The following is a 15,335-nucleotide window of genomic DNA, read 5'->3' as shown; positions in this document are numbered from 1 at the left end:
AGGCTTCGTCTGTACGCCTTTCCTCCGATTTTTCTGCTCCCGGGAGTTCTGGAGAGAGTGCACTAGGACGGGGCCCGTCTGTTGTTAGTATCCCCGTTCTGGCCGGACCGAGTTGGGTCTCAGGCCTGATTTCTCTCCTCGACGGCACTCTATGGGAGATTCCCGTCAGGAAAGATCTCCTCTCACAGGCGGAGGGTGCGCCCCCGCCCGGAACAGGCACTGGACTAAAAATACATTCAATCAGTCATCACTCCCAAAATGAATTAAACGGTTCACCTTGTTAATGCTATAAATTAATTACAACAATAAAATAAAATTTTATCATGAACATACATGGACAGATTATTTATATATATATATATATATATATATATATATATATAACAACTGCAAAGTGTCCAATGTGAAAAGAATATAATTTACACCTGTAATCTGTATATTTTTAAACACTCAAGACAGACGTCGCTAACTGAACCTCACAGCAATTGAGCATAAGTCCCATAAAAATTAATTAAAAATGCTTGCTCTGATCTGTTCGCTCTGCACAAGTGGAAACGTACTGCAATGTACATATCGCTAATCCTAAGTGGCTATTCGCAAAAAAATTGTTTTTGTGTTGAAAAACATGAGATGTGGGCAGTGTAAAGTGAAAAAAGGTAATGTTATGAGACACGAGTTGTCTTTAGAATCCTGCTTCATGTGTAAGACGCTGCAAAGTGCATGTTTACATGAAAAAAAAAACAGTGGAAAAGCAGCACAGTGGAATGCAAAACCCTGTAAAGAACGCAATGTTTTTACAAAACATTTATTGTTATTCTACTGGTTATACTTTTAGTCATTTTGAATTTGAATTGCCTTGACTTTTTGAGTTAACCTTTAAACCTGAATGTGTACTCTTGCTAAGAACCATTCAGCATTTTTCTTATTTTATATTATTTATGAACATATTGGATATGTTTTAGACATCAAGTTTGTGTAATATTTGCCTTCAAATTTCATGTATCTTTTCTGCAAAGACATTTAATAAGCCATTTGTTTTACATTTACACCGTGTTGACCATTTCATGTGTGGTGCACTTGTAACAGAACCTTATTTACTAGTGGTTTTGCAAGTTTTTACTAGGTTTTAAGCTTTAAGAGAATGTTACTTGAATCATACGTTGACTAGTTAAATGTTAAAAAATTGAATTTAATTGGTCAAACATTCTGAAAAATGGAGATTTTATTTTTTGCCATATTTCCCAGCACTATTTTTAATCAATTGTGAAAATGGTATAACTGATGAATGCGCACACACACATGCACACAGCCCAACCCCCTCTCACTTATCTTTCCCCTACCGTTGATCTGGGCCTCCCAGCTCTGTCTAAAACTGACAATGAAAGGCTCTGTCGAGGCCACTGTGGCTGAAAGCCTCCAAAACACCCTGGGATGTAATGTTAAATAAATGACAAACGGCTCAGGGATGAGGGTCTTCGGTCAGTACTCAGGGGCCAGATTGTCTGAATGAGAACATCTTGAGGAAGCGTCAATATCACAGCATTAAAGAATCTAAATGACTATTGATCTAAATAAAGTAACTTAACTTATGAAAGTTTGCTGTAAATTGCCAGCATGCAAAATGAAATAAGTTTCAGTTTTGCTATTTATTTTCCCTTTTCTTTATTAAAGATGTGTACGTTTGGAATGTTGTGTACAGGAATTACAATATCATAGAGCATTGTTTGTCATTTTTTCCATGCGCAGGCTCATTGCTAAAGTAGATTATGCCTGGCTGAGTAATTTTTAAAATGAGATTTGGCCAGCTAGTTCAATATTTTAGATTGCCATTTTATTAGTGTGGCTCTTATTGGTGATGTACGAAGCTTGAATAATTTAAGATTTTTTTTACACATTTTTCATATGAGAAAAGCTTTTTATTGAATAACCTCTATATTTCAGTGCAACAGACACTTTTTTTTTATACCAGAGCATCTGAGAGTGGGACTTTCATCAAAATAACAGATGCTGCCTGGAATTGATTTGGTCTGAAATTCTACAGATAAGTATAGACAAATGAGAGAAAATTAGGCTATAGATATGGATGGACAATCATACAAAGGCAGCAGAAATATAATTCCCTATATTTACAGATTATTTTTTTTACAGAACTATTGCCATATACGTTAGCACAGCTATGCTATTAGAATTTCAAACATTTACCTAACAGTCCCTACATGAAAAACTGGTTTATCATGGATCAGGCTAGACCAGCATAACCATTCAGTTCATTGCAAAAACAACTAATAAAACTGACTGAACAAGACAATCTTGCTAGGTTAATAATATTAAGAAGTCTGGTGGGGAAACCAACAAACCAGCATCCAAAAATGCAATATATAACCAGCCATGCTGTATAAGAAGTTAAAATATATAGTACAATTAAAATATATAGTTACCACAGTTACTGTTACATATATATATATATATATATATATATACTGTGTGTATATATATATACATATGGGCATTTTGTTTGAACCTATATTTTCATCTACCCATAAAATGTTCCTAAATGAATCCCTATTAGGTGGAAAAAATCTTGCTTAATTTCCCAGATGGGTCAGGCTGGTCTGTTGGCTGGTTTTAAAGGGGTTTTGGACACTTATCAGCTTGGCCAGGCTAGAAGACCAGCTTAAACCAGCTAAGAACAGAAAAGCTATTAGGCTGATTTTTTTTTTTAGCAGGAATGGTGTGGGGAAAAGATTATGTAACTACACTGTGGGAAAACAAAACATTAGCACCCCAAGAAGCCGGTGGCAGCATTGGTAAGCTGTTTCAGAGAATTAACTTGTTAAAAACCAGCACTGCTGGCAGAAATGGTTATGAGTGAACGTGTATAAATGTCGGAGGACTCGGGGGAAATGTGTGTGTGTGCTTGTCTTGTCGGTCTGCCAATGTGTCAGCAAAGTGTGCAGGTACACATGGATATGCATGCATATATATCTATGTGTCCAAGCATGTGTGTGTGTGTGTGCGCGCTGTGTAATTGAGAGTTCCTCTGACATTATGCAAGCCCACAAACATTCTGACACCTTGCTTTTGACAATTCTATCCAAAGCCTAAAAATAATAAATAAATATAGATTTCAGAGTTAGGAACTGCAAAACATGTAGCCTCTCAGCCCCTGGAGGGAACACTTACATTTCATATGTCTCACACAAACTCATCCACTCTCCAGGAAAGCCTCAAACACACATTTCTAAAACATGCCATCCACCCACCCATCCAAAATCAACAGCAGCTCAAAATCCGTGTTCAGCATTAATGTCTGTAGCACTTTCAATTCTCCACTAGTATTTCTCACACAACATTTCAGTCTGACGGTACATTTGTGCTGTAACTCACTCTGGCTGTGGGCTTCTCCTTAAAGACACGGCTGGGTCAAACAACACCTGCCAACCCCAATATCGCTTTATGTTTACAGTGAATGACTGCACTTTATCCAAAAAATGCATTGAAAACTCCCCAATAGAGCTTAACACATTCATATTACTGTACAGTTGCATCATACTGTGAGCTTAAAACCCCTATTGGCAGAGCTTATTTAAAGCTGCAGTGTGTAATTTCGGTGCCATTAGCAAGACCAAACATAAAAAGCATCGGCCATTGTTTGAAAAAAACAGGACATCACCTCCAAGGTTAATGTAGTTAATTGAAAAAAAAAAAAAAGTAATACAATAAAATACAAAAATATAAATAAATATTATGTCTATCATACATTTTTACAATGATTTACAGAAGACACCCACTAAAATGTCATTCAGTGTAACAATAGATTACAAACAATTTTGTCAGGTATATTTAGAACCAGAATCATTAGATGTCATTAAAAGACTCTATTTAAGGTTCACAGTGCAGCCCTCAAAAACAAATTAATTTTAATTTTAATTCTTTAGCAATCTTTGCAACTATCCTTCAAACCACTAGGTTTTACCCATTTGTCAGCAAGAAGTTTTTAATAATTTAAAATATATTCATTTTTTATTCTTTTTTAAATATATATTTGAATAGGTACAGGTCAGATTAAGTATGTTGTTTCATTTTTACATATGTATATTTGTTACACTGAATGATGATGGAGCATTTTGTTTCACCCATTTCTGACATTTGTTTTTCATAAAAGTTATTTGAAACATTAAAGTAGACACTTTACTTGCATATAATATGCTTTCTATGCATATAAAATCATTTTTGTGAATTTACATTTATGCGGACACCAAAATGGGATGTCTCGGCTTTGACCCATATCAAAGAAAAAAAAAAAAGAAAAAAAAGCTTTAAATGGTATATGAAACACCTTGACACCTTGTGCAAATTAATTCAAGGTTGTTGTGTTTCACTAACCACTGCGGGTTAGCAGGGTTTCACAGAGGGGGGAAAAAGATGTTTCGATCTATTAAAGGGGTCATATGATGCTTTTTTAAAGATCATTACTCTCTCTCGCTCTCTCTCTCTCTCGCGCGCGCGTGTGCTCTCTCTCGCTCTCTCTCTCTCTCGCGCGCGCGTGTGCTCTCTCTCGCTCTCTCTCTCTCTCGCGCGCGCGTGTGCTCTCTCTCGCTCTCTCTCTCTCTCGCGCGCGCGTGTGCTCTCTCTCGCTCTCTCTCTCTCTCGCGCGCGCGTGTGCTCTCTCTCTCTCTCTCTCTCTCTCTCGCGCGCGCGCGCTCTCTCTCGCTCTCTCTCTCTCTCGCGCGCTCACTCTCTGAGAAAGGAAAACTTGAAATCGCATCAAATGACCCCTTTAAACATGCTTCAATCACTGTGTGAGGAGCTGAGGGTATGATATTTTTGATGTAATATGAATGTCTCTGAGTGGCAGAGAGAGTTCACCATTAAGGCTTGTTTGGATCTCTTGAATCATGATTCTTTGGCTCGGCCGTCTGCCTCTGCTCTTCTCTAGCTCTTTCTGCTCATTAATACTGCAATGGTTCTGGCTAGTATGGGTGGGGGAACTGGAGGGCTGTTGGCCCCTTGCCCCATCATCACCCTTGTGGGATTCCTCCACAGAGTCCGGCCCAATCCCACCGTCACTACCCCCCAACCCGACCTCTATTAACATTTGATGTAGGGCTAAATAGACACCGGAGAGGAAGGTTCACTGCACTGCAAATGCTACAGAGTTGTACTGTAATGAGCTCTGGGTTTTAACTTTGGCAAATGAGCACTAGAGATCATTGGTAAAAGATGTTTATAGCATTATGGTTACTTTTGTGTAGATGCAGGATAACTGCAGTACATAATGTATAAGTACTGTGAGCTTTGTCATTATTAAAGCTATTGTAAACATGCCATTCAATACTGCAATTAGGGTGTTTTACAATGAATATAAGATCAAGAACACCTCTGCTTAGACTGATCTAAACCTCTATGAACTCTATACATAGGGTGACCATATGTCCTCTTTTCCCCGGACATGTCCTCTTTTTGGACCTGCAAAATTTTCGTGTTACGCGATTTTCGTGTCCACTCCTTTAAACATTCTAATATTGTATATAATTTTGGCGCATCAGTGAGCCACTCTCAGTATGCGGAGTATTTAAATCTCTTTCGCGCTGTTCACTTTCGATTTCGCGATCACACGCACTCTGTGTAAAGGGAGCACATCTTACAAGATCAGATATTTTTCAATGAGCTCAGGATCTGTTGAGCAGCAAATACTCAAGCATGGTCTTGTTAATCATCTCTCCTTATTCTTGACCTGTGATCAGTCAAAGCTGACTCCTGCAGCTCTTGTTGGATGTAGGGTTGCCAAGTCCACAGAGTTGGGCTACTTTTAAACTGCTGCCATGGGTTGATTTTCCCAAGTGGGTTAAAGGTTTGAAATATTGCATAAATTACATTTGACTGAAATGCTTGTATTGAACCATTTTGCATTCTACCTATGATAAAACTTTCATATACTTCTACATTAACTGTTCCCTCCTGGTGGAATGACCTGCCCAACTCAATCCAAGCAGCTGAGTCTAGAGGTCTTTTTTATTCTTTTGTAAATATATATTTGAATAGGTACAGGTCAGATTAAGTATGTTGTATAAGTATGACTGTTTTTTTAGTCCCGCTCCCGCCCGCTTCAGCAAGGTTCTAATCCGCACTCACCCGCTCCCGCTATATATTCACTCTTTGTTCGCCCGCTGTCCGCTTAGAATAATTTTCTTCCCAACCCGACCGTTCCCGCTAAATTTAGATATTGTTTCCAGAATCTCACATTTAAATTTCCGCTACTGAAAGAAAGAGAGCTGGGCTAACAAATAAAAGTGTAGTCTGCACAAAATTGTATTTATATAATTCGTCTTGTCAAGAGTCTTGAAGTTATTGACAGCAACTGCTGCCAACACACTAGGAAAAAAGTGTCACAGAGAAAATAAAAATGTTGTACAAAAATTGTATTTCGTATTTTTATTCGTCTTGTCAGGATACAATTCGTTTAACATTTAAAACAATAGGAAAAAGTGCCACAGAGAAAAAAATAAAAATGTAGGTTGTACAGAAATAGCCAGCTATTTTTATTCGTCTTGTCAAAATACTAAATTCGTTTAACATTTTGCTGTACACACAGCAGGAAAAGTGTCGCAGAGAAAAATAAATAAATGAATAGGCTACGACATCTGTCATTTAAAATGATATGCTAAGCAAAATATACACAAAACCGAGTTGAACGTCCTTCAAGGATCGTTATTCACATGCTGCGCACAGACCTCGCAAATAAAATGCGTGACTCAGAAAGCTCTGGTTCATGTGTGCAATGCGTGCATAACAGTCCTGAGTGCAGGCTATACCGGTGGTCAATAAGAATAAAGGACAGATATGTTGTTCTGAAAGGACGTCGGGAACAGGATATTGTTAGATGGCCCGCTCCCATTCAAATTACACCAGAGTTACCGACCGCTACCGCGTTTTATTCGGGAATTTAATCCCGCGTCGCAAGAAATCTGGTCGGGAGAGCCGCAGAAATGCAGACCTCTAGCAGAGTCCTTAATCGTTTTCAAGAAACGGCTGAAAACACATCTCTTTAATCTTCATCTGACCCTCTATCTCTAGCACTCTCTATTATAATGGTAATTCTAATTTTATCTGCTTGCTTTTTTATTATTAAAAAACTTAACCCTCTAACATTTGCACTCTATTCTATTTCTATTCTAACTACTTGTTTTATTTTTATTTAAAAATGACCCTATTACACTAGCATTCCCTATTATTGTTCTATTTTTTATACTGGTTTTCTTTTTATTCTGTCCTCTTTTTGAAAAACTAAAATATGGTCACCCTATCTATACACAGAGGCCCTTATAATATCTGGGCAATTAAGCCATACTTTATGAATGTCATTGCATCAAATAACAGCAACAAATTTAGTTGCATTTATATTAAAGAATCAGATCTTTCATATATTTCAAGCAAACAAAAATGACATTTTGGACACTTTCTTGTTGTCAAACTTAGTGGAACATGTACATAGTTGATTTGATGAACTAGACCTGCGGTTGCTCTGTTAGGAGACTTGTTTGTGTAACAGGTGTTATATTCATTTATTAATTTCACACAAAATCTTTGCTGAAATTGTGGAGAAAGGCCACGGATTGACTTTTTTTTTCATAAATTTTCCTTTTTATTCATTCAGAATAAAAAGTGGTCTGAGGAATCTCTGTTGTCCGGTCTCATTAAATTATCAGCACAACGCAGAGTGAAGGTCCAGACCGGTCACATTTGCTAGGGTCAATGACTTCATAAATTCCTCTAAAAATGACCTTTTTAATGGATAAGATGTAATTGCAAAAATGGTCAGAAAAACAAAGTTTGTTCTGAGAAAAGGTCCAGTATCTTTTGTTAACAGTCAACACTTTGTTATCCAGATCAGGGCTCTTCAAAGGGGGTTTGCCAATTTGATCACAAACTCATATATGTTTTAAAGGTGTAAAACAAAATATTAATATTACGCTATCATCAGCCAAATTAATTAATTAATTCATTCATTCATTCATAAATGTATATGTAATTATATGGCAAATATTAAATTAATTATTTCTGTACATTAATAATTATTTTAACGCCTTTGCAACATTAGCATTATAAATTATGTTAATATTTTAACGGGCTAAGCTCTCAAGTTCATCTCGAGTCCGAGTCCAAGACCACATAGTCTTGGATCTGTCATAGATCCAAAAGCATTTAGACTTAACTAACTCAACCTACTCAGATCTCGGCCAGGACTCTTCAAAATATCTTCTTTTATGTGGAAGAAAGAAAGTACACTTTAAAAAATGCTGGGTTGTTTTAACCCAACTTTGGGTCAAATATGGACTAACCCAACTTTTGGGTTAAAAATGTAATTGAAAAATTTAACCCAACAGTTGGCTTAGTCCATATTTGACCCAAAGTTGGGTTAAAACAACCCAGCATTTTTTAGAGTGTAATACAGGTTTGGAGAATTATGAGGGTGAGTAAAGTATGACAGAATTTTAATTTAGTCTTTTTTGTCCATTTAGGAGTCCCTGCTCTAAATCAATAAAATTCATATTTAGAAATTCATATAATTTATATGTAAGTCTCTACATTTTTTTTTGGTCAGAGGTTGGGGGTATCTCACTACAAAACTGCTCTGAATTTTTTCAGATGCTATATATACACTGTGCAGCTCAATTTCTTCCCTACGCTCTGTCTCTTTCCCTCTCCACAGGTGGTAGATTGAGGGCTTGAAGGATGGGTATGAAGCTCTTCACTGTGATTATAGCTCATGAGGCAGACTGATCATATCAATCAATCTTTCTTCTTCACTGACACTGATGCTGATGAGCCTCCCTGTCTTTACAAAGAATAAAATGACCCTACCAACAGAGTATAAGACCACCTCATCCAAATATGACTTTTAACCTCACACTTCTCCAGACAAAAAAAAATCATTCATCATGTTGCAGCACTTCATGCAACAAACTGTACTTCACACTATTCCTTTAAGGGAGACATCTGGATAACCCAAAGATGAGGAAACAGTTGAATCACTATGCTTTACCAAAACACAAACCAATGAAGCTGAAGCACAATCCAGCCAATGAAAGTGAGAAGTGAATCATCAGTCAGAGCACAGGAAATGGGCACACACAGAGAAATGGATAAAAACGATGTGAGAATAGGTCCTGAGAGTGGAAAGAGCCGTTCTGTGGAGTCTTGGGCAGATTCTAATAATGAAGTTTGGCCATATCTGCGGATACAGCAGGCTTTTAGATAAAGCTGTGTGTCTCTATTAGTGTGAAAGTGAGCTTAGGCCAGGAGACATCCCGCATTTGATGTGCTGAGACAATGCCTCCAGGATGAAATTAAATTTGCAGTTATCATCATTATCATGATGAACGATGCGAGTCTGGCCAGGATGGCAATAGTTATGAATACCTTGTGCCAATGGTTTGTTTTTTATAAACAGGGAAAGCATGCTAGCAGGTCTATTGCTCAGAACATCAGGAGACAGATGTTGGAATGAAAGTCTGAGATGCTGTCATTTAACCAGTCAAGACTGGTTGAGATTACAGTGTACCTACAAATTGGACCAATATTAACCAAGTAGATAAGGATATATATGTTAAACATTCAAAGGTTTTGGGTCAGTAAGTTTTATTTTTCTTCATTTTTTCCTTTTTAATATTTGTGAAAGAAGTCTCATATGCTCACCGGTGTCTTACTATATCTGTTGTAGGGATGCCACAATTCATAGCGTTCTGTACGACATCCACGGTTCAATACGCGCTTGTGAATTGCATTATTTCTGGGTTTGCATTTAAATAATTTCCGTGAGATGAGAAAATGCCATTTGAAAAATGTGAATGAGCTGAGGAAACATGCATTTGAAAAAGCAACACATGCCAAACATCTTCCCTTGTAATGACTTGCAATGATAAGCGTTTCTAAACCTGTTGTCCAACAAAAGAGAACATTATAACATGTTTTTACTCCACAACATCAGTCGAGTGTTGAAATAACTTCCTTTTGTGATCTGATGTGGCTTCTTATCACAGAATGAGGCAGAAAATATATACTATACTGTAATAAAGGCTATATCAATTAGCAATGGATTATGAATATACCTAAAGGTGCAATAGGTGATTGTCTTCAGAAAAGTTTTTTGATAGCAATCATTAAGTTAAGTGGTGTAAATGTATTTATCTGTTAATATATTCTGTGGAAGGCGTAGGACCAAGAAATGTTCGTCCAATCAAAACGCTCGTTCCGAGCGCTTTAATTGGCTTTCCTACCTGCCTGTCAACGTATGTATTAGTATACCTCTGCGCACACGGTTCGCGCAGACAGAATACGTCATCAGCGTGTTTACGCACACTGTGCAGACAGAGCAGCAGACAGAGTGAGAATGGCAGACGAACATCAACAACCCGATCTTCCTTCCTGGTATTGTAGTACCTTTCAAGTTTTCTCACCGGTGAATGACACATGATGTAGCCCAGCGGTTCCCAATCCCAGTCCTCGTGCCCAGCCCCCCTACGCTATGGGCATGAACTGTGTTCCGATCGATATGATCATTACACAGTGTTCATTGCTCCCTCCTCCCTGAGCAGGGGAAATCTGTTGAAGTTTACTTCACTTCGGAACATGGGCTGGAATTGGGAACCGCTGATGTAGCCTATTGTAGTAATGTTGTCTCTGGTATTCTGGTCTGTAAGCGTATATGCGTTCAGGGGGCGTGGCTTTGGACGGTGGCTTTTTTATTGTCTTAGTGTTTCATCATTCAAAACCTTTTTATCTTCTTAGCGATAGCTGGATGCCTTTGTCCATATTAAGGATTTCCTGGAGCATCATGAGCTCTATTACTTCTGTGAGGCATATGTGGAGTTTCTGCGCGAGGGCACCCCCTGGCCATGAGTATGAATTAAACAGACATTACATGCATTTATAGCGCTCAATAATGGCCAATGCATCCTATTTTGTGTAAACATAGGAAAAATAATACTTATCTCAAAAGAAATTTGAAGTAGACATATGATAATCCATGTTTTCTCCAGTGTGCAGAAGTGTACAGGAGTTTGTTGTTGTTGTTAATTTGTTTAAAAAATTGCATTTAAATTGCAAATCGGAAAAAAAAAGTCACAGCTGAGTGACGCCATCAAAATCGAACTGAACAGAAAACCGTGGTTAAAAAAAAAGGTATACATTGAACCGTGGGCTAACTGTATTGTTGCATCCATAATCTGTTGATAGATTTATGGTCTCCTTGCTGATTAAAAATATGATTTTCTTATTTCTTATTTATTTTTATTATCATTTTGTATGTATTTTTTAATAAATACTTTTTCATGAGCTGTTGGAAGACAGCCTGCAGTTCCAGTTGTCCTCCTATGAAGTCTTCCCTATACTATACAGATTATAACTATACCTTTATAATTAATATATCTGCTTTTTTTTTCTTTATTAATGTATCAGTTTTAATGCATCAAATTACATGCAGATATCCATTTAGTCCATTCCTATATTCTTCTGTAATGTGAGCCTTGTCTGTGAGTATATCATCACAACATAACTGTAAACTTAAAAAAGCCTAGAATAACAATGATCCACTCTTCAGTTCAAGTCAGTTCAGTGTTAAAAAAAATTCTACTCACCAGCCTGCTCTGTGCTGACGGTGATATTGGCAAGCTGTCTCTCAGATCTGCTTAAACCCGACACTCCATTAAGAGCCTCGATTTGGAATGTGTAGTTGGCATGCGCCACAAAGTCCTGGACCACCACAGAGGTGCTTGTGAGGCCTGTGGATCTGGGTATGAAGCGCACATTGCTGTTGCATGGCTCACAGGCCTGGCCATCAGCTCCACATCGGAAACAGAAGACATTATAGGTTACATCCTTCCGACCACCTGTATCGCTGGGTGGAGTCCACTCCAGAAAGAGGGCGGTCTCATTGATGTTAAAAACCAAGTTTCGAGGAGAGGAGGGCAGTCCTGAAAGGAGAGACACAACTGACTCATTAGCAACCAGAATGATCATGCTGACAGAAGTTCATCTGTGAGAGAAAAATATGCCTATTTGTGCAGAATATTATGCAGATGAACAATTGTATATCTTTTTTTCCCGCTCTCTCAAAAACGGTAAATATGCATTAACTAATGAATCCTGCTAATTCCTTAAAAATCATACTAGAGTGTTTGCCATCTCTCTTTCATTCCCTCCCTCTGGTTTTGCTGATATACAAATGTCTTTGCTCTGGTACCCTGGTTCTGCTTCCTATAGAATGCTGGCTCAGAGCCAGATACAGGGAAGTCTGCATTTATCTGCTGTTTCCCAGGCCCAGCTAATGATGATAATGAGAATATGTCCTAGACATGATTATCATAGTTAATGATAATTGCACCCACTCGTGAATAACAAGGAAGTAATTATTCCTCCTCTCCTGTTTTTAATGCAGATTGCTGCTGGTGTTGAAACAATTGAGTTTGGTGAATAATTTGGGTAAGTGCAATGGGGGGCAGAAGGAGGGAAAGGGAAGAGGGTGATGAAGCACTGAAGTGACTAAAATAACTGGAATTATGATCGATATAATCAGAAACAATAAGAGTAAGAAAGAACAGAAAAGATCATGAGAATGATGAGAGAGAAAATGTATGCTCATTATCACTATTTTTGGAATATTTAGTCTTTTTGTTCATCTGTAGTTTATCTTTCTTAATTACTTGCTCAATTAATAATACATCTTTAATTAATTCATTTTAATTTAAATCTCTTGATTACTTTATTTCTCTGCACTGTTACTGAATTTTATCTTTTTAATCTTATTTTATACATTTAATTTTTCCCTGGGTAACTGAAACTGGTGCCATGAAAACTTTCACGCCTCCTTTATCACACCACTTGTTCACTCTCACTTCAAACAAACGCAGCTGGTGTCCTCTTGCGTCTCAGTTATAGATGGTATTGAAAATGACCTTGGAGGACTCCTATATAAATATCATTGTAATATAGTTTTAGTGTTCGTCTTGTTGCTAGGATGATCAGATCACACACTGATATTACAGGATAGATTCTGGCTTGTGTGAAATTGCTTAATGGAATAGTTCATGAGTTTGTTTCTTCATGGGAACATTTGGAGAAATTTAGAATTGCATCACTTGCACACCAATTGATCCTCTGCAGTGAATGGATGCCGTCAGAATGAGAGTCCAAACAGCTGATAAAAACTTTACAATAATCCACAAGTAATCCACATGACTCTAGTCCATCAATTAATGTCTTGTGAAACGAAAAGCTGTGTGTTTGTAAGAAACAAATCCATCATTAATATGTTTTTAACTTCAAACCATCGTTTCTGGCTAAAATACGAGTCCACGATCTATAATAATGTTTCCTCCAGGGAAAAAAAAAAAATCTCCTGTTGTCCTCTCACATCAAGCTCCACCAACATATCTGTTTAGAACTGTATTTGACTGTTTTAACTTGTAAATGTTTTTTATCAGCTGTTTGAACTCATTCTGACGGCACCCATTCACTGCAGAGGATCCATTGGTGATGTAATGCTAAATTCCAAATCTGTTCTAATGAAGAAACAAACTCATCTACATCTTGGATGGCCTGAGTTTGAGTACATTTTCAGCAAATATTCATTTTTGGGTGAACTGTTTCTTTAAATATCATTTGCTTATTTAAACTATTATTATTATTATTATTATTATTATTATTATTATTTATTTTGTTATTTTTCAAGCTGTCACCACTTTGGAAATATAAATATGCTGTTTTGTCATTGCATTTATTACACACTAAAATTAAATAAAAAAATAAATAAAACGGGAAAATAATGAAAACAAAGCAGTAGGCTGACTAACGTGTGCAGGCCATGGTGGGAGGGTCCTTGTTAGCTCTGTAGTAGCTCTTTTCACAGTGACACTGTGCCGAACCCTCAGTGTGGCTGGAACTGTGTGGGGGACACTTTGAACATTTGATGTTTCCTGCAAAGGCTTTGTAGAACCCAGGTCTGCAGGCTGAGGAGAAAACATAAGAGAAAAGTTAAGGCTGCGCAGTCCAGGATTTAATGATAATACAAATTTAACTGAACCTTTAAACTGAATTAGACGGCATGCCAATAATTTAATCAAATGAACAAATAAATATGTATATTATATAAATATAAAAATACTTTTATACAGCAAGGATGCATTACATTGATTAAACAGTGACAGTAAAGGTATTTATGTTTTATGTTATACAAATGAATTTATGTTTTATGTTATATATTTGATTTCTGTTTCAAATATATGCTGTTCTTTTAAATGTTCTATTCTACAATTAATCTTGAAAAAAAATCATGGTTTCTACATAAATATTAAGCAGTACAACATTCAATATGGTTAATAATCAATGTTTCTTGAGCAGAAAAACAGCATATTAAATTGATTTCTGAAGGATCATCTGACACTGAAGACTGAAGTAATAGCTTCTGAAAATAAGTAAATTAATGCAGCCGTTGTAAGCATAACTGACTTCTTTCAAAAACATCAACAGTCCACTTTGCAATCATGTTCACACAAGACTCATTCTAGCATTCCATATTTGACAAATGAAATACTTTTTATATTATTTAAATATCATATTGTTGGTCTAAATACACATGCAGTCAAACATCCCTAAAATGGCCAGTTAAAATATGGACACGTATAAGGCAGATAAAATGCAAGGTAATGTTTCAACTACCCCATCAGTCTCCATGGAACTGGTAGCTTAAAAGATACATTAAAAGCTTCTCCTTCTCCCTCTCTCAGTCTCTCTCTCTCTCTCCAGTGTGCAGCCTAACTCATTTGATCTTTCTATGCTCCAAACCATAGCAGCTCTTAAATACTCCCCGTCTTGGACTTAGACTCCACACTGAAAGACTCGCCAAGGCCCAGGAGAGCAGCCAGACGAGACTTGAGTTAAGTGGTACACACACAAGCACACATACTTACACACATCACAGATGTAAGATAGCAGATCTCTTTCTGTAGTGTTTCTTTCTCTCTCACGCACACACACACACACACACATACATACACACTAGTTTTACTCTTATTTAAATTTGCTCCTCAGAGGTTGGTAATTCTCTACAGCCACAACAGTACAGGCACTGATCTGTTTCTCTCTGACTCCAGACACCTTCTCCAGTAACAGGGCCATTCCCGGAGAGCTTCCCCAGCATCCTTTCGTCCTTATTGTGATGCAGAGAAACAAGTTCTGTATGCAGGACCTCTGTTAGCATCTTTTAAAATCGGTATAGGAGTTTGGCAGCTTTCCTAGCAAGGAAAACAACCCCAACGTATAAATCATTAATGAGG

The 15,335-nt window shown here is 37.3% G+C and overlaps 1 protein-coding gene across 1 annotated transcript in view; it reads right to left on the bottom strand.

The window, feature by feature from the left end:
• The window catches only part of LOC107655071 (ephrin type-A receptor 6-like), a 47,207-nt gene that overhangs the window by 22,837 nt on the left and 9,035 nt on the right, over positions 1-15,335 (bottom strand). Inside the window, exons 4-5 of the mRNA XM_016442476.1 lie at positions 13,854-14,009; positions 11,640-11,975 (exon numbers count right to left, since the gene is read on the bottom strand). Of these exons, the coding sequence (XP_016297962.1) occupies positions 11,640-11,975; positions 13,854-14,009 (492 nt within the window). The remainder of the gene's footprint in view (positions 1-11,639; positions 11,976-13,853; positions 14,010-15,335) is intronic.

Source organism: Sinocyclocheilus anshuiensis, unplaced genomic scaffold (genome assembly GCF_001515605.1).
Source record: "Sinocyclocheilus anshuiensis isolate Anshui unplaced genomic scaffold, SAMN03320099.WGS_v1.1 scaffold1231, whole genome shotgun sequence".
Classification (NCBI taxonomy): domain Eukaryota; kingdom Metazoa; phylum Chordata; class Actinopteri; order Cypriniformes; family Cyprinidae; genus Sinocyclocheilus; species Sinocyclocheilus anshuiensis.
This window is presented reverse-complemented; position numbering and strand designations above follow the sequence as displayed.